The sequence below is a fragment of the Monodon monoceros genome, unplaced genomic scaffold (genome assembly GCF_005190385.1).
Source record: "Monodon monoceros isolate NGI ecotype Baffin Bay Population unplaced genomic scaffold, NGI_Narwhal_1 Super_Scaffold_12, whole genome shotgun sequence".
In the NCBI taxonomy this organism is placed as follows: Eukaryota; Metazoa; Chordata; class Mammalia; order Artiodactyla; family Monodontidae; genus Monodon; species Monodon monoceros.
The window spans coordinates 154,217,936-154,237,684 of record NW_021703768.1 but is presented as its reverse complement, the minus strand read 5'-3'; the positions used below and the strand labels follow the sequence as shown (position 1 = coordinate 154,237,684).

Sequence of the window (19,749 nt, the reverse complement as noted above, 5' to 3'; positions counted from 1 at the left end):
AGGGGAATCTCAACACTACAAACAAACAATCTCATACTCCCAACTCAGCAGGGCTCTGTAAAGGATCCAGGAAACCCATGCTCTTATGTCGCTGGAAAGCTAACAAAGATCTCAGGTGTTTAAAACTCCTGACCTCCTGTACAGAAGACTGCTGTCTTCTTTAGGGGCTTTATCTGTGAGCTCCCTGCACACAGTGGGACTGTGTGGAAGCTCCCTGCGTGGGGCAGAGCAGCTGGGAGGGTGCCTTTCCTCTTTAACAATGGTTCACTCTGGACAAAAGGAACTGTAAAGCCAAAGTGTCTTCATCAGACCTTTCTCCCTAGTAAGAAGGACACTCACCTGAGCACTCTGAAACAGACATAAAACAGACTACAGAGTGTCGCTGGACTAGGGATTCTCACAGGACAGGGAAGCAAGGATGTGTAGACCTTCATCTTTTATGACTCACACACCTACAGTTCCCCATGAGCTGTGAGGTCCCCGGCGAGCCACCGGCACAACCTGCTAGCACTGTCCTGCCATGAGGCCACTAGGCAGTTATTCAGATGTGAATAATAGAAAAGTTTTTACTCTCAGCATTAGGGACTACTAACCCCATCAACCATGGTTTTCAGTGTTTCCACGTCCAAAACAAATGTCAGAGGCAAGGTACCTCTGGCCTCAGTCACTGCAATGTGCTCACAGCTCGGGTCAGCCCCTGAAACCAGCTAGACTCTGGTCCTCCTGGCTGAAAAGAGCCTCCTGCCACTTGGCCACCCCCTGTCTGCCATAAACCACCCCCAAGAGAGTCGAGGAGGGGCGATATCTTGTTTACCGCTATTCCCCATACTATGAGACATTGATTTAGCATGAAAATTGAATTTATATTAACAATTGCCTGACCCGAGCTGTCATTCCTGAGTGTGTACTCTGAGAGGTATTCCCTAAGCACTGAGTGAGATTATGCACAAATTCCCCAAAGAATTACTGAGTCTGGCATTGCAGCATCCAAGGAACCATGCTGTAGTTCCAACTCCAGCTCTGCCACAAACTTTATGACTGTGGAAAAGCTATTTCATCTTCTGGGCCTCTGTTTAACCATGAAAATAACTAAAAGACCTAAGGACAATATCAGCTCTAAATTATTCTAAAATTCAAAAAGAGAGAAAAGTTAGAGGAAAGAAAATTTAAGAGAAGAACGAAAACACTTCTCATGATTGTACTAATACAAGAAATATGAGAAAAGTACTCAGGTTTGACAAATACCAAGGAAAAAGCAAAAGGAAAAACCTGTGGCCACAACTTTTCCTACCACAGATTTCCATGGCAGCTTTCCCAACAGACCAAAATAAATGAGGATTAAGTGGAAGGGCCAAAGTGAGAACAACATTCCCGTGTGCATTAGAATGACCCCACCCACACCCTCCCTCTCCCTCAGCTGAGGACTCTGATACCACACCTGTTCCTGGGTGTCCTGCCTTTCCTCTGGTCTCCGTGCACAGTTTGCGGGAAGCAGTGTCCCCGCTCCCTCCCTCAAAGACCAGATTCTAGTCTGGTCTCCATCCCTTCGACACTAGGAAAGGGCATGCTTTTTTTCCCCTAAGGGCCAGGTAGTAAATATTTTAGGCTTTGTGAGCACATGGTCTCCCTTAAACTATTCTGCCATTGTAGAGTAGAAGCAGCCAGCGACAATACAGAAACAAAGGGGTGTGACTGTTCCAATAAAACTTCACTTATAAAACAGGTGGCAGCCAGACTTGGCCCATGGGCCATAGTTTACCAACCTGTCCTAGATCATCTCATCAGTTTACACTCATGCTCTAAAACCATCTTAAAACAGACACCCTCCCCACATCCTCACAGTCCTCTCCACTTATTGCTCCTCCAAGAGACTCCAAATGCTTCCCTGTGCTTGCCCCCCAACCACCAGCCAGGAATCTCCCCCTCCAGACAAGGCTCCTGTCCCCGCCACTCACTGACACTTCTCTGTCCAGGCTTCCAGGTGGCCAAATCCAATGCCCACATCTGTTCTAACCTCTGTCCAACACACCTGCCCATCTCCTGAGACACATCACGTCTTGGTTTCCTGGATACCATGCTCCCCTGGTCTCCCACCCCCTGGGGCCTGTCTTCAGTCTCCTCTGCTGATTCTTCCTCTTCCACCTGACTGCTAGATGCTGGAATGACCAGGTCACAACCTTGGTCCTCTTAATCAATACTCTCTAAGTGAGTCAACACAGTTTCACAGCATTAAATATCACCTTCCAGCTGTTGCCTGGCCTGCCAAACTTTCCTCTCCAGCCCAGACTCTCTGAGACTTGAGTATTGCCTGGGCATCTCCACATGACCATCTAACAGGCATCTGCAATTTAGCAAGCCCCTCCTTCTGCTCCTGCATTTCAGTGAAGGCACTGCCAGGTGAGTTCTCCTGGATCCCCTCTTCCTCATCCCTCTCGATCTGTCAGCAAGTTTTGGCAGTTGTATCTCACATCTGCCGTCTGCACCGCCCCCCATCTCCACAGCCACACGACTATGCAACACTGTCATTACTCTCCTGGACAACCTCCCACCTGACCTCCTTGTTTCACTCTGCCTCCCACTACCCGTTCTCTAGCCAGCAGCCAATGTGACAGTCATAAAACAAAATTAGAAAATTTCATTCTTCTGCTGAAACCCTTCCCCATGTACCTCGAGTAAAGTCCAAAGTCGCCACCCAAGTCATGTAGGCTTTACTAACTACAGCCTCACCGACCAGCCCGTACCCTCTCTCTGCTCTGCTCTGTTCCTGTCTCAGGCTCCCCACCTGCTGCTCCTGGGACTCTGAACAGCCAACTCTACCTCACTCTCCAGGTCTCTGCTCCAGTGGCATCCTTGCCCCTTCACCAACCACAGCACTCACCAACCACAGTGCTCACCATAATTCCAAAAAGCCTGTGAATGTGCTTACATGTTGACCAACTCAATCAAAACAATGGAGAAGGCAAACATTACAAGGAGGGTGCCTTGTGCACAATGCTGGTGCACCATAGGAACCCATTAAATATGTGTTGAGTGAACCACAAATCATATGATGTGAAAACATTAACTGTGTCCACTGTGGACAGTTTTCTTCCATCTATCTGCTGAACTAGGTCTTCACTCTATGCTAAGTTCACAGAGTCCTTACTTGGTCCTTACCTCCTGTAAACTGGAACCCACACCTTCCAGTGAAAACACAACATGCCTGCTGAACTAGGGAGAAGAGGTCATGGCAAGGTACCTCAAGAGTCTTTGAGACTAATCCACACAGTGATGCTCCTGGGGAAGAAATGAATGGTCACAGGGACTGAACTTATTAACACACTGCAATTAGTATAATGGATCTCTCTTAGCACTTCCATCAGACCTGTGTCCTGGAGTAGACTCAGTATCAAGTAAACATCCTATTTTTAGTTAATTTCCAAAGTAACAGACCAAGCAACATTTTATACACCTTCCAATAACTCCTGACCACAAGAAGGCTTAGAGTCAGAACACTGGGAGCAGTGTCTCCAGGCACCAGTGGCCAGTCTTTTCCATTACCTTCACCTCCTGCTCCTCAGAGGCTCTCACTTTCAACCGGGGAGGTTTGCGGGTGTTCGTTTCATTGCAATAACACAGCCTATTCACATGGTACGCGCTATCTTTCTAACCTCTCAGAGCAGACAACTAGGATTTTATGTTATTCCCACTGCATCTCCTACAAAATGCTAACTTTTAAACTCCACTCCTGCCATTTTTCTTTCTGGCCCTCTGTGGGGTGTGTCACTGAGATGTGACAAGGCTTAGAGCAGTACCCTGCTCCCAGATTCTGAGTCAGGTCTGGGTGGGGCCCAAGAATGTGCATTTCCCACCAGTTCCCAGGTGATGCCAGGGCTGCCGTCTAGTGGCCTTGGAGGGACACAGACCTGTGTTCCAGTCCCCTGTTCTCACTAGTTATGTCAGAGCCTCATGTGTACAGTTGTGATAATACTGTCAACACCAGCGAGCCATCATGTGAACTAGGGGAAATACAGGACAAAATGCCTGGCCCAGGGCAAATGCTCAAGAAAGGAGACCTTCTTTCCTACCCTGAGTTACTGGTTCAGTTGCCCCAACAATCCTGGGGAGCATGTGGACCTGCTGGCCTAAAGCGTCCCCTTTCTTATGAAACTTAGTCTCAACCACAGAGCTTCAGAAGCTAGAATCCTGGGATTCTTCCCAGGCAATGTCTATCTGAATTTCATATTTCCCCTGTGAGGCAAGCTTTGAGCCTTATTTCCCAGTTCTTTAGACAATTATGAACATTCTGCTTCCCACACTTTTTCTATTTGCCTTCCATGATCTGCACTCACCACAACTAAAACCAAATAATTAAGGAACATCTGGTCAATATGTGGCAAGAAATTGACATTTGTTAATCTTTTTTAAAAAGTTAAAAGCAGCAAAAGCTTATATATATAAACTTACATACATATAAAATAGAAAGAGAGACTGTGTCTTTGTGTGCGTGTGTGTGTGTGTGTGTGTGTGTGTGTGTACAGGGAGGGACAAAGAGAAAAAAAATGAATGAATGAGTGCATGCCTGGAAGGATAACTCTATATCAAGAAACAAAAACTGTTCATCTCTGGATGGAATTAAGGGTGACTCTTTTTCTCCATTTTAACTTCCCTGTGCATTCTAACTTTCTGCCCAACACTGGCCCAATGAAGAATTCCACAGCTTGACCATGTGAGGTACAATGAGACAGACTGGGAAGGGAGCACAGTGCACACAGAATCACACAACCCCTCACACTGCTCTGCTTGCAACGAACTCTCCACTCAAACATCTTGCCCATGTTCTCAGCTCCCACTTTAGACCCCTCCTATACCTGGACTTCAGACTCTCCCTAACTCACTTTTTCCTAGTCCTCCCCTTCTCTGCCTTTCCCCACTTCTGGTCCTCGCTGTTCACCTTCTGCATAAGCTTCATACCCCTTGGAAAGAGTCCCCCCTCAAGCCCCGCTCCAAAGCTCAGAGCCCTCATATCCCCAGAATCTCACTTATGCCATCTCTAAGGGTAAATAAACAAGATTACATCTTCACTGTTTCACAAAGGGGAAGAAGTTGCCCCTTCCCTGCCCTTTGAGTGTTTCCTTTCGTCAGGAATGAAACAAACGCAGCGTTCCGATTTTACACGGCACAGTCACCACCTGCTGACTCAGAGCAGTAAACACGGACCTCCAGAGCTGAGGCGGGAGTCTCTCATCAGCTGCAGACTACATGGTGCATCTATTTTTCCCTCAAGGAGGTGAGAGAGGTCTTAACAGTTCATTCTTCTACTTCCTTGTGTATAAAATGTGTGACGTTCTGCCCAGCTCTGTACTCTCTTGAAGATGCCTTACATGAATGTAATCTGCTCATACAGTAATGAAACTGCTTTCTTCCTTTCCATATTGATATGGGTAGGAAGGACATCTATTCCTCCAACGTGCTGAGACCCTGACGTGTCACCCCCACCCAAGTTCCTCTTTGATGTCCCCCATTTCAGGTCTGCTGGTGTGCACAGCCTCATATCCCCACCCTTGATGCCCCCACACCTTCACTTCAGACCCACCCTATTCCCCCAGCATCCCCTCCGGGTCCCCACCATCGCCCTAGTCCCCCAGCATGCCTCCAGGTCCCCACCATGCCCTTCAGGTCCCACCATCCTCTCCTAGTCCACAGCATCTCCTCCGGGTCCACAGCATTTCCTCCGGGTCCCCAGCATCGCCCTAGGCCCTCAGAACCTCCCTAGTCTCCCACATTCCCACCAGGTCCCACCATCACCGGCAAGTTACAGCATTCCTTCCAAGTCCCCATCAGCCCCCTAGGCCTCCATCATCGCCCTAGTCCCCCAGCATCCCCTCCAGGTTCCCAGCATCCCCTTAGACACCCAGCATCCCTCAGAACACTACCTTTGGCCCTTGTGCCTCTCTGGTAGCCCAGCCCACATCCCACCACCTTCCGTAGTCCTTGGAGCATTGGAAAGAGGAGGAGTCCTCACTTCGGCGGTAGCGTTAGGAGGGACCCTGACGGAAGAGCACAAGCCCAGCTGCAGACTGGAGACACGCCTTACCTGAGTCGCGGGGGAGGCGCGAAGTCGACAAGACTGGAGGCCGACACCGCTCAACAATCTCTGAAGCCGCGGGGGGCGGGGAACCCGGAGCTGGGAGGACTGTGCTGTGGGCCGCTCCTGTGCCTGCGCCGGGTGAGGGCCGTAGAATGCAGCGAGTATGCGCCCAAGAACTGGCTCGCCGTGTTTCCGGCTCGGCCAGGAACTTAGACCGCGGGCTCTAGGTTCCGGTCGAGTGCTTCGGGACGACCGCGGCCTATGAGTGTCTGTACCTCGCCGCTTTCGCTCTGGCCGGCGCGGGGCTGTGAGCCGCGGGTGCTCAGAGCGTGTGCTCCGGAAGCAGGTTTAACAAATACTTCCTTTTTCACCTCCCTGTTTAAAGAGCAGAGAAGTGGGAATCCGGAAGCCGGATTCTGGGCCTCCAGGAGCACTCCGTCCCCAGTAGCTCCTCCGACTCCGCGCAGCCTCTGTGACCGCCCCGCAGCCCTCCTTGTGCCCTGCAGCTCCTCCGACACCCCCCCGAGCCCCGCCCTGTTCCCGGCAGCCCTCCAGATCCCCCCGGCAGACTCCCACCCCACGCACCCCGCACGCCAGGGACGCCGAACCTGGCCCGGGATGGACAGGGAGGCGCGCGTGTTCGCCGAGAGCCACTTCCGAAGCCTCGAGGGGTGTCTCCCCCGCAGGGTCTGCCCGAAACTGGACCGCGTGGACTTCATCGAGAAGCCGGACTCCTTTTCCTACGCCGACTTTTTCAAGGGTTACCTGCTCCCTAACTTACCCTGTGTTTTCTCCAGCGCCTTCACCGAGGGCTGGGGTAGCAGGAGGCTCTGGGTGACACCCAGCGGAAAGCCCAACTTCGATTATCTGCTTCAGAACTATGGTAAGGACTGAGCGCGAGTGACCCGGGCAAGAACAGCATGGAGTGCAAACACAGGACTAGACTCTTAGGTCGGACTGTGAGGGAGGGCGCAAACGAGGACAGCCACAGAGGGCTTGAGGGAGGCAAGGCATGAGTCACTCCCCAGAAGAATTCACCTGGAGACCGTGTAGCAATGAGTTGGAGGGCAGACAGGGTCAGGGAGGATTGACAGGCTGGAGGACTCTCAGAAAAGTCTTGTCCCTGACCCTTTCCTTTCAGGAGACGTGGTTGTACCTGTTGCAAATTGTGGGGTCCGGGAATACAACTCCAACCCCAAAGAACACATGACCCTCAGAGACTACATCAGCTACTGGAAAGAGTACATTCAGGGAAACTACTCCTCTTCACGGGGCTGTCTCTATCTCAAAGACTGGCATCTGTGCAGGTAAAGGAGCCTGGAGCACTGGCCACAGCACTGTCTTTCAGTTCTGAGTGAGCCCTGGCTGCACACGGAGGAACTCATCTTTTCCCCAGTTCGGAATTTAACCCATTTTCCTCGGCCTGGTTGGAAGTGTCATTCTCTCCAATCATGGCCATCTCACCATGCCTGCACAGGCTTGGTTGCTATGGGGAATGTGGGCCTGGCAGAGGCACAGATGGGCTATGGTTACCCACCTCTTCTTTGTCACATTTGCCCAGAACCATGCTTGTCAGCTTCACCTCCATCTAACTGGCAGCATCCAGCCTTTGCCTGTTCTCTCAGATGCCCCTGGGACCAGCCTCCCCTGTCCAGACCTACTTCTCCAAGTCAGGCCTGTTATCATCCACCTTGGCTGTTGCCAGTCTCCAGACTAGCTGCCCCGCCTCAAGTCCTGCACCCCACTGCTAAAGTCCAAGTGAGCTTTCAAGCAGGACTGTGCCCCACCCCTTTAAAATCTCCATCACTAACAAGCAATGCCAACTCTTTAACAAGGCCTTCCGAGATCTGTTGCCACTCACCATATGCTTCTTCCACCTGGGGAGCTCAAAGGATGTACTCTGAGAAACGCCTCGCTCTTGAAGGCAGCCCCACCCCTTCTGCTGGCCTTCCCACTCTCTGAGGTGGTCCTTAGGTTTTGTAGCCATTTCCCCTGCCAGGGGTGTGCTTTTCACAAGCAGAGAGGAGGTCCTAGTCAGACCCCCGCCATCTAGCACAGGGCCCTGGCACAGATCAGGTGCTCATTTAATGAATGAGTGAACAGTGGAATTCTTGTTTTGCTGATGCAGGAACTAAGACTCAAAAAGAAAAAAAAAAAATTCAGGCCCTTGTGATTCCCAAGAGCAATCCAAGAGTACATGAAGTTTGCTCAAAGTTTGCCCTTGGTACTGTCTGCCACACAGCTTCTTACTTGTCAGAGAGACCTGGCCCGGCAGGTAGTCAGTAAGATGCAACCAGACTCTGGTCCTAGACCTCACGGACTCACATTCCAACAGCACAGATGGACTCATAGATTCAGACACTCGTGCACTGTGAAGTTGTGCTTCAGATAAGCAACGAGTAGCTTTTTGGGTATAAGTGTGTCCCAGGTATTACAAGGGGCATACTTATCCTAGAAACTTGTTCACTGTTTATTTGAAATTCAGTCTTGAGGAAGTGTCTTGCGTTTTCCTTGGCAACCCCAAAATAAAAAGAACAAAGGAAGGCCTGGATCAGGCACGCAGGGGTAGCCACAGGGGAGGTGATATCTGAGCAGGGTTTTGAACGATAAGCAGGAGTCTGTCACTGTACAAAGGCATGGCAGCGGAGGGACCTGCATGGTGTTTTGGGGAACTACTGGTGGTTTGGTACTACTAAGGCTCTCCCCTGTCATGGCCTCTGACCGAGAATGTTGTGTGACCATGTTGTTGGTAGAACTGCACTCTCCCTTGGGCTGGTTTAGAATGCTCCTCTGTTTGGGAGCCCATTGGTTGGGTTGTGGGGATGGATCCAGGGAAATGAGGGGTTGAAAAGGACCTCCGTGTACCTGGTCTGTCCTCATGCCTGGGCCTGCGGCTTTGAATCTGCTCGGCAGAATCAAGGTCACTGGTGTGGTTAAAAAAGTGGAGGAGGCCCCCAAATTTGGGAAGCCAGCATGACACAGATGATGCATTTAAACCCCAGCTCAGCCCGAAGCTGAAATCCTGGAATGGGTGTGGGAGTGGCCAGGAACATCTAGGTCACTGCCTGTACAAGTTGTCTAGGCTGTGTCACAGCACCCCCAAAGCCATTTCATCTGCTTACAATTCTGGTTCAGTCATTTGGGCAGGGATCAGCTAGGGCTACTTGGGGCTGTGGTCATCTGGTGACTGGACTATGGCTGGGTGGTCTGAGGTGGCCCCACTTCTGGTGGTTGGTGCTGACTCCAGAAGGCAGGTCAGGGTCATTCACATAATTTCAAAGCTCTCATGATATTTTATGCACTCAGGACGTGGGTGCCGGGAGGTTGGCTTGTAGCCACTTCTGCTGTAGCTTCATGCCGCTTTCTAAAGGGACTCCTCAGCGGAGGGCGTGTTCACCCTGCCCATATACTTCTCATCTGACTGGCTCAACGAGTACTGGGATGCCCTGGACGTGGATGACTACCGCTTCATCTACATGGGGCCCACCGGCACCTGGTAACCGCCTGTCTGCTCCCACCCACCATCCTACACCCCATCCCTGGTCACTCTCCTGAACCCTCCTGCTGGTGTGTCAGCTCTTGCCCAGAGCCTCTCAGAGATTCCTGTTAGCCAGGTAATGGAGTCGGCTGCCAGGTCTGGCATTTCTAAGCCCACTTACCTCTTTCGTCTGTGGAAAGAGCTCATGCACCTCCTGTGTGATGTTCTGGGGTGGGGGAGGTTTGGCCCTCCCACCTGGCTCACAGGCCAGGTGTGAGAGCTGGGGACCACTGAGCCTGGCCAGTCTACTCAGAAGAAGTACAGCCCACATCCAAGCCACACAGCACCAACAGAAGCTCTCGCACAGGTCGCCGTTCCATGCTGACATTTTCCGCTCCTTCAGCTGGTCCGTCAACATCTGCGGGAGGAAAAAGTGGTTCTTCTTCCCACCGGGGCAAGAAGAAGCCCTGCGGGATTGCCACGGTAGCCTGCCCTACGACGTGACCTCCCCCACACTCCTGGATAGCCGCCTACACCCCATGCGAGATCACTGTAGCCCACCACTGGAGGTCACACAGGAGGCAGGCGAGATGGTGTTTGTGCCCAGTGGGTGGCACCATCAAGTCCACAACCTGGTATGCTGGGCACTCCCTACCCCATGTGCTGTGGCCCAGATGGGTCAGGGAGACAGGCCACAGGGCTCCACTGAGCTGACTCTTACCCCTGTTCACCTGTGCCCCTTGGCCTGCTCAGCAGCTCTTCTTGCCCTCGGCACCTTCCTAAATGCGTTCCTGCAGAGAGAGGGCTGAGCCCACCCGCCCTGATCCCATAGAGTGGGCAGGCTGTCCCTCTGGGAGAGCCTGGGTATGGGATGGGGCAGGCCATGGGCAAGGCTGGTACTGCATGTGGCTATATTGGTTCCCTGCACGCAGCACTGCTGAGGGCCCCCAGCCTCTTTCCCTCCCTCCCATGTTGCTTTCCTGGGCAACAGTGGGCAAGGGGTCCACACACTGTGGTGTCCCAGCCCTTATGGAGCCCCATTCTGGGCTAATTGTGGATTCAAATAATCCCAGCTCCCTCTTCTCTGCTGGCTCCCATTGGGAGATGGAAGCAGCTCCTCCCAGCTGAGGAAAGCTGAGAGGACCTCAGGACGGGGAGGGGACGGTGCCCCCTGTGGGCTCACGGGGACAGCCTGTGCCCTACCCCTTCCAGGAGGACACCATCTCCATCAACCACAACTGGGTCAACGGCTGTAACCTGGCCAACATGTGGCACTTCCTGCAGCAGGAGCTCTGTGCCGTGCAGCAGGAGATCATTGAGTGGAGGGACAGCATGCCTGACTGGCACCACCACTGCCAGGTGGGACAACTGGTCTGAGCAGGAGGGGGGGCACAGGATGAGGCTCACCAGGGCTATCTATAGTGGGAGGATTGGTAGGGGGCTCACCTGAACCAGGACCACAGTCAAGGGCAAGAGGGTGCTCACCTGGCCCAGGGCGTCAGTGGGGGGAGGGTATGGAAAAGCCCCAGGACAGCCTGCAGTCTTAAGGGAGGGTGTGGTCTCTAAGGTCAGATCTGTAGTCTTGGGGGCCTGGTGGCAACCAGGCCTACCTATTTGAGTGAGGGTTCTGGGGCTTCCAGGCTGCAGGACTCAGACCCATTTGATCACTGGCTGGCCCCCAGGTTTCTCCATCCTCGAGGACTGGACTGTGTCTCAGGGCCCTTTGTAGCCTAGACTCGATGCAGGGTCAGCAGAACTTGCCTAGAGCTGTGAGTGAGCAGCAGCTCACTGGTTGTTCTTTCTGGCCCAGGTCATCATGAAGTCCTGCTCCGGGATTAATTTCGAGGAATTTTATCACTTCCTCAAGGTCGTTGCTGAAAGGAGGCTTCTCCTCCTGGTGAAGGGGATGGGTCCTGGCAAGGTGGAGGGCGGCAAGGGCACCGGGCTGGGCCCCCAGCAGGCCGCTTTTGACATTTGCCGCATAGCTGAGGTGCTGGAGTCCGTGGTGGCCCACCCTGACTTCCAGAGAGTGGACACCAGTGCATTCTCACCACGGCCAGAGGAGCTCCTACAGCAGCTGGAGGAGGCTGTGGCCGCCACCACATCCCTTTAGTGCATGCTACAAGGATCGGGTGCAGCACATCCTTGGGGGACCCTCGAGGCACCAGTGTGGAAGGCAGTCACCCTGTGCAAGGGTCCCTTCTGGAAATAAAGCTCTGTCCTCCTTTGTGGCCTGGGATGTGTCACCTCCCTGTTGAACTGTCACCTCGGCGTCCCAGGCACAATTCCTGCTCTTTGGGGTCTGATAGGTCCTGGCTGTCTCTTGGCATCCCTGGGGCCCCAATGCCTGTCCAGAGGGTCCAGGCTCCTTGTCCTCGTGAGGCCCAGCCAGGACTGGGAACTGGATCTGGTGAGGGGGGGGTGCATGGGGAGGTGTTGGTCATTTAGACCCACAGCAAGGAGGCTGGAAATGTGCTGGGGACTCAGGAGTGGGGGTGGCATGTGGCTAGGTTTTCTTCTCCCCCACCCCCCCAGCCTTCCCTCAGCAAAGGCCAGCATCCAAGCTGACAGGCCTCCCATCCTCAGCAGTGCAGGGCAGCTGGCTCGTCTGGCAGGGCCCCCTCTGCAGTAGCACCACATCCCTGCATGAGTCCACACATCTCCCACTGGAGCAAGACCCTCAGTGTAGGGTGGAGACACTGGGCCCCAAGGCAGCCCCAAGACCAAAGGCCTGTGTCTCTATCCCACACTAGAACCACCTGTGCCCACCTCCTCCCCAGCAGGATCCTGAGCCAAAGATGTCTGTTGGTCAGGGCTCTAGGCCTCATGTGCTGTCCTTCATGCAAGCCCCCCAAGTGTCATAGGTACATCATTGACGTGCCACTTGGGCCCTGCTGGCAGTAGGGCAAGGCAAAGCACCAGTGAGTTTATCCCCCTCCTGCTTGCTACAGCACCACCTTTCCCCTTCAGAGACTAAGCCCACCCTAGCAGCTGCATACCCAGTGAGGGAGAGGGCCTTGCCCAAGGTCTCCCTGCAGGCCAGGTAGGGCCCAAAAGGCCAGCTGGAACCTGGGCCTCTTCCACACTTCATACACCTGTTCTGCACCATACTACTTCAACTCACTGAACACCCACTATCCGCCATCTAAAGTCACTTTGCAAACAGTGTTTGATTCAACAACGACTCTTTGTGCACTCATTCTGCCCTGCCCAGAATTTTTTGTCATTGCAGACTCTTTACACTTGTATGTACTATCCAGTTTCCACTTCTTGCACACCTATATTACACCCAATAGTCAGAGTTTCAGGATTCTCCAGAGAAATGGAACCAATAGAGTATGTGTAGAAAGAGAGGTGTTAAGGGCTGTTGATTGTTAAATCTGCAGGATAGGCTGGAGACCCAGGGAAGAGTTGACCTTGCGGTCTTGAGTCTGAAGGCTGGAAACTCAGGCAGGGTTTCTGTGTTGCAGTCTAGAGGCAGAAGTGCTTCTTCGGGAAACCTAGGTCCTTTGCTCTTAAGATCTTCAACTGATTCGATGAGGCCCACCCACGTTATGGAAGGTAGTCTGCTTAAAGTCGGTTGAGTTCACAGCAACATCCAGACACTGGCATTTAGCCAAACAACTGTGCACCATGACCTGACCACACTGGCACATAAAATGCACCATTGTAATCACTCCCCGCATATTCACTGGTCACTCTGCTTCATCCAGTGCCCACTTCTTATGATATTGACCAGTGTCTCCTTGCTCACTCACTGTGCAATTCAAAAGCCAATGACTGTATTTCCATTTGACTTAACGCTTTGCACACCTCTTTGCCATTCAGTCACTGTTCACACACTCGCCATGTGCAGTTCAACAGCCAATCTATGCATGTGCATCCCACTTTCACTCCAGCACACTCTTGCAGCATTTAACAATTGCTCCTCCCATGCTCCCATCAAATTTTCTATTCTCACACACCCACTGTGTGCTATTCAACAAAGTCTTGTTGCACCCACTGCAAGTCACTGCATACTCCCGGGGGCCATGTTGTCAACTGCTCTTAACTATTCCAGCTTCCCCTCCTATACAGCCACTGTGTGCCATTTAACAGTCAGTGCTTGCGCACTCACTGCAAAACAACTACTCTTTTGCACGTTTCTGTCAACTTATCAATCTTTCCTTGCACATTCTGCACCATCCAAATTCCACTAAGCCATCAATAATCAACTCCTTTGCAATCGCTATCTGTAGTTCAACAATCATTTGCTCCATTTTGCTCTATTCTGTGTCTGCTTCTTGCACTCCCATTTGCATTCAACAGTCACTTGCACAAATCACTTAGGGCCTGGCAGAGGTGAGCCCTGCTCTGTGTCTGAGTGACAGAGCCATCACGGAGGAAAGGGTAACTCAGAATTGCCCTGCATTTCATCTGTCTCTTGCCTTTATAGGCTGTATATTTAGGGGATGTTACTGAAAATAGGTGACAGGGTGCAGGCTGAAGGCTGTATAGGGTCCCAGGGGCTCCCTCCCTGTGCCTGGCATTAGCCCTTTAGCTTCCAATCCTGGGAGAAGCCCCAGGAGGGCACTCACGTGAGTGCAGGGCAGTGTGTGTTTCCCACCCAGATTGGAAGCACTCTAGTGTTTAATTGGTAGAGCTGTGTCTGTGCTGCCCATGGATTGTTGGTCCTGGTGGTACACCTCCTCCCCTGCTTATCAGGCTGCATCTTTTAGCCCTTCCGACATGAAAGGTTGACATCCCCTTGACATAACCAAAGTACATTCATCAGGCCCCAGCCAGAGAGGAGTGACCTGATGTACCTGATCAGTGTACCTGATGGTGGACTGGGGGCCATCTAGGGCATTTCTGGGTTAAAACAATTATACAGGGCATTGCAGGGATGCTTATAGAATGACACCCAGCTATAGGCCTAAACTGCATCACAAATCTTTCCCCTGGATAAGAAATAAGCAGGAAAAGGAATTCTGAAGTCAGAGGAGTATTCAAATTTAGGTAGAGTGCTGACCTTGGTGGGGAGGGATGATGAAAAATCCTGCCTGCCCTCAGTCTGTTTGCAAATAATCTTCCTCTGGCTTTTTCCTTTCCATGTTGTATTTTTTTTTTTTTTTTAACCATTTTCCCCACTTAGGGCTTATAGAATTCTACACTCGCCAGAGTGTAGAAAAGCAGCCATTGTCCTGGGGCAGGAAATGGTCCTGGCAAGAGTTACTTTTAAAGATGCCCAGTTTTCAGTGGTTGTTGCTATGCCTGTGAAAGTACCTTCAACCTCCCTCCAAGCCCCTGAGTTCTGAGGGGCTTTCTCAGCTCCTTGCCCAGTTTAATGATACTGAAACAAACATCTCTGTGAAAGATGGACTTGGGCATGTCCTTCAGAGAAGGGTAGCTGGCCCTTCCTACTTCCACATACAATAAACTGATGGCCCTAAAGACTTATTGAATGAAGAGTGAGAGTGTCTATCTCTTTTTAAACACAAGAAATGAAAGAACAAAACCACAACTCCCAGGCTATAGTAGAAATGGGATTTTAATATAATATTCCAGTACAGCTTTTGCTATTTACAACTATAGTAAACCTTTTTTTTACCTTTTATACAAAAAAATCAATCACCCTCTCACCTCCTCTTAACTTTTCCCTTCCCACTGACCCCATCTCCTGTGGTCTCATAAAGTCCTTGGTGTCTGGCACTTGCAGTGGCACCAGACAACATCAGTGGGACTCAGCTGCCCCTCACCTGGTGAAGAGCAAGGTATGTGAAGTGGGGTCTCTCCTCTACTGGGGGAGGGGGGTAGGTAAGTCCATCACTCTCAGTTGGCCTTGATGGAATCTAGCCTGAGAACACGGTGGGAGGCAGGGCCAGGACCCCTGGGAGGGTAACAGGCAGGTGCTGTAAGTCATGAAGATAGAACTGAAGTTGTCAGACCCATTGGGTGGGTGAGTGCTCTGGGATGCCTGTGGGCACAGATGACAACGACTAGTACCTGTGAAGGAATGAGAGAAGTGTACAGAGGGCAATATCTGGCAGCAGGCAGGGCACTGTGCCCATTGGTAGTGCTCCTCAGCTAAACTTAACTAGCCTTCTGGTTCCCAGAGAGTACAAGGCAACTAAGGCAGTAAGAAGGTCCACAGGAGTCCAGGTCAGCCTGTCAACTGTTAGGTGTCATACCCAGCCAGAAGAGGTTCAGTGGTGAAACAAGCCTGGAGGTGGCCTGGGCTGTCACGTTGGGAGCATGGTGCCTGTCTGGCCTGGCCCACTCCAGTCTGTAAGTTTTTAGCTCACCCTGGAGAGGGTGATCCTGAGGCTAGCTATTGCCAGGAGTCAGTTAGAAGATGCCCTTTGTGAACCAGAAAAAGAGCAAAGTAAACCTAAAAAATAAATATTAGAGCCGAGATGAATAGAATAGGGAACAACACAGCAATAGAGAAAATCAACAAACTAAAAGTTGTTTCTCTGAAAAAATGAAAAAATTGATGAACCTTTAGCTAGATTGATTAAGAAAAAAGTAGAGAAGACTCAAGTAACTAAAGTCAGAAACAAAGTTGGGACAACACTACCAACCCCACAGGAATAAAAGGGTTTATAAGAAACTGTGAACAATTATACACCTACAAATTGCATACTCTAGATGAAATGGGAAAATTCTAACAAGCACACAAATTACAAAACAGGTGAATCCTACCAAACATTTAAAGAAAAACTAACACCAATTCTTAAACTCTTCCAATAAGTAGAAGAGGAGGGAACACTTAGGATTTCTGTGAGAGCAACATTACACTAATACAAAACCTAGACAAAGATCTCACAAGAAAAATCTAGAGACCAATATCCCCCATGAGTATAGATGCAAAAATCCTTGATAAATACCAGCAAACAGAATCCAGCAGCATATTAAAGGATTATGCATCATGGTCAAGTGGGATTTATCCCAGGGGTTAAAGTACTGCTCGATATATGAAATGCAAACTATACCACATTAGTAAAATGAAGGGGGAAAAAATCCACACGATCATCTCAACTGATGAAGAAAAGGCATTTGACAAAAGCCAACACTCTTTCAGAATAAGAGAACTCAATAAGTAGAAATAAAAGGGAACATCCTCAACATGATAGAGGACATGTATAAAACCCCACAACTAGCATCATGTTCAGTTTTGGAAGACTGAAAGCTTTCTTCCTAAGATCAGAACACAAGACAAAGACATCCACCTTTACCACTTCTATTCAACATTCATTTCATTGGAGGCTCTGGCCAGAGCAATTAGGCAAGCAAAGCAAAAAGCATCCAAATTGGAAAGTAGGAGGTAAGATTATTTACAGATGACAAAAGTTTATATGTAGAAAATCCTAAAAACTTCACACACATACACACAACTGTTAGAGCTAGCAAACGAATTCAGTCAAGCTGCGGGATCAATGGAATAGAAATTGAGACTTAAAATTTAAACCCATGCCAGTGGATTTTTCAACAAAGGCATTAAGACCATCCAATGAAGGAAAAACAGTCTTTCTACAAATAGCGTTGGGAAAACTGGATATCCCAGTTTTCAACATGCAAACAAGTGGAGTTGGAACCTTATCTCACACCATATGCAAAAATTAACTCAAAATGGATTCAAGAGCTAAAATTCCAAAACCCTTAGGGGAAAGAAAACAAACAAACAAACATAGAGGCCAATCTTTATGTCCTTTGATTTAGCAATGGTTTCTTAAATATGACACCAAAGGTACAAGCAACAAAATATAAAACAAATGGACTTCATCAGAATTGGACTGCAATTGGACTGATAAACAGCTAGTCAACCCAGCAGACCAGTGCCCAAGGCCAAGTCCAGGATGCCCAAGACACCCAAGACAAACAGCTGATTGACCTGGCAGCCCAGTGCCTGAGGCCAAGTCTTGGATGCTCAGGAGCCCACGTCAGACTGCTGGTCACTTGGAAACCTGGCACCCAGGGCCGAGCTCAGGATGGATAACGCGCCAACCCAGCAGCCTAGTGCCCAAGACCAAGTCTGGGAAAACTGGTACAAACAACTGATTGACCCAGCAGCCCAGCACCCTAGGTGGGATCCTCTGGGTGGACAGCTGGCTGACCCAGCACTCTGAAGTCTAAGGCCAAGTCTTGGAACACCCAGGAGGCTCAGAATGAATAGCCCAGTCTATTCAGCAGCCTGGAAACTCTGGCCAAGTCCAGGATACCCAGAACAAACAGCTGGTAGACCTGGCAGCCTGGCACTTGACATAAAGTTCAGAAGGACCAGGCTGGACAGCTGGTTGACTTGGTTACCCAGAGCCCCAGGCCAAGTATGGAATGTCTAAAACAAACTACTAGTTGACATGGCAACCTGAATCCAGAGGCTAAGTTTGGGATGCCCAAGATTGATGGTTAGACAGGCCAGTATCCTGGTGCCCAAGGCCAAGTCCAGGATGCCCAAATGGACAGGTGTTCAACCCAGCAGTCCAGCACCTGAGGTCAATTTTAGGATGCCCAGGATGAGCAGCTGGTTAAACCAGCAACCTGTCTTGTGAGGCCAATTCCAGGATGACTAGGATGACTGTTGGCCCCCCAGTCTGGTGCCAGTGCCAAGACAGGGACACTCAGAACAGGCAACTGGCCAACCCAGTGCCCGAGGCCAAGTCCAAGATCAGAATGAATGGCTGGTCCATCTGGTATCTCAGTGCCTGAGGCCAGTTCGTGACTCCTGGGACCAGAAAGGTGGTCTACCCAGCAGACAGGCACCCAAGGGAAGTTTTGAATGACCAGGATGCATATCTGTTTGACTGGGCAGCCCCATGCCTGAGGCTAAGTCCAAGATATCCAGAATGCCTGGGACAGACAGCTGTTTGATTCAGCAGCCTGTTACCTAAGGCAAGTTCAGGGTGCCAGGCAGCTGGTTGACCTGGATGCTCATCACCTGATGCCAAATATGGGATGCCTGGGACAAACTACTGGTCAAAACAGCAGCCTGATTCCAGAGGGCAAGTCTGGGACAAAAAGTTGGTTGAGCAGGCAGCCCAGGGCCAAGGCCAAGGCTGGGACACCTTGGAAAGATGGGTGATTGACCTGGCAGCCAGGTGCTAGAGGCCAAATCTAGGATGATTGGGTCAGACAAGTCAACACGACAGCTTAAAGCCTGAGGCCAACTCCAGGATTCCCAGAAAGGACAGTGGTCTCCTCACACATTGGCACTAGAGGTCAAGTCCAGGATGCCTGGGACAGACAGCTGGTTGACATGGCAGCCTGGCACAAAAGGCCAAGTCTGGGACACCCTGGAAAGACAGCTGGCCAACCCAGCAACGTGGTGACCAAGGCCAAGTCTGGGATGCCCAGGACAAACAGCTCTTCAACCCAGAAGACCAACGCCCAAGTCCAAGTCTGGGAGGCCTAGGGAAAACAGCTGGTAGACACAGCAGCTCAGTGCCCAAGGCCAAGTCTAGGACATATGGGACAAAGAGCTGGATGATTCAGTATCCCAGCACCCAAGATTAAGTCTGGGAGGCCCAAGACATACAGGTGGTCAACTAAAGTCGGGCAGTAGAGGCCAAGTCCAGGACACTTGCGATGGACGGCTGGTTGACCCAGTAGTACAGTATCCAAGGCCAAGTTCAGGAGGCCTGAGATGCCAGTGATAACTCGACCTGGCAGCTCAGTGCCCAAGGCCAAGTCTGGGACCCTCCGAGACACACAGGACACCCAAGTCAACCCAGCAGCCCAGTGCCTGATGCCAAGTCTAGGACTCCTAGGATTGTCAGCTGGTTTACCTGACGGTCTAGCACCCAAGGCCAAGTCAGGGATACAAGGGATACCCAGGATTGACATGTGGTTGATCCAGAAACTTGACACTTAAAGCCAAATCCAGTATGCCCAAACAGGACAGCTAGTTACCTGGCAGACCAGCACCTGAGGCCAAGTTTGGGATGCCCAGGTCAAAGAGCTGGTGAACCTGCCAACCAAATCCAGGACACTAGGGTGATCAGGAAGGACAGCTTGTTGACCTGGCAGCCTAACACTGGAGGCCAAGTCTGGGATACTTCAAATTGACAGCTGGTCAACTCTTCACAACATCTGAGGCCACGTCTGAGACACCCCAGATAGATACCGGGTTGACCCAGCAGCCCAACACTGTACCACGTGTGTGATGCTTGGGACAAACAACTGGTTTCACCTGGTAGCTGGGTGTCTGAGACCAAGTTCCCTA

General features: G+C 51.0%; 2 protein-coding genes across 3 annotated transcripts in view; one reads left to right on the top strand and one right to left on the bottom strand.

The window, feature by feature from the left end:
- Positions 1 to 6,322, bottom strand: part of SNAP47 (synaptosome associated protein 47) — a 73,717-nt gene extending 67,395 nt beyond the window's left edge. Inside the window, exon 1 of the mRNA XM_029216945.1 lies at positions 6,077 to 6,322. The gene's annotated coding sequence lies outside the window, so the exon portion shown is untranslated. The remainder of the gene's footprint in view (positions 1 to 6,076) is intronic.
- On the top strand, positions 6,285 to 11,778 carry JMJD4 (jumonji domain containing 4). 2 transcript variants are annotated; one of them, XM_029216941.1, is made up of 6 exons: positions 6,285 to 6,953; positions 7,212 to 7,377; positions 9,441 to 9,566; positions 9,916 to 10,183; positions 10,761 to 10,907; positions 11,416 to 11,778. In XM_029216941.1, exons 1-6 carry the CDS (start codon positions 6,332 to 6,334, stop codon positions 11,659 to 11,661), a joined length of 1,575 nt encoding a protein of 524 aa, XP_029072774.1. In that variant the 5' UTR covers positions 6,285 to 6,331; the 3' UTR covers positions 11,662 to 11,778. The 2 variants fall into 2 exon arrangements, with proteins under 2 accessions (XP_029072774.1, XP_029072773.1); XM_029216940.1 differs by having other exon boundaries at positions 11,359 to 11,778.
- The last annotated feature ends 7,971 nt before the right edge of the window (positions 11,779 to 19,749 follow it).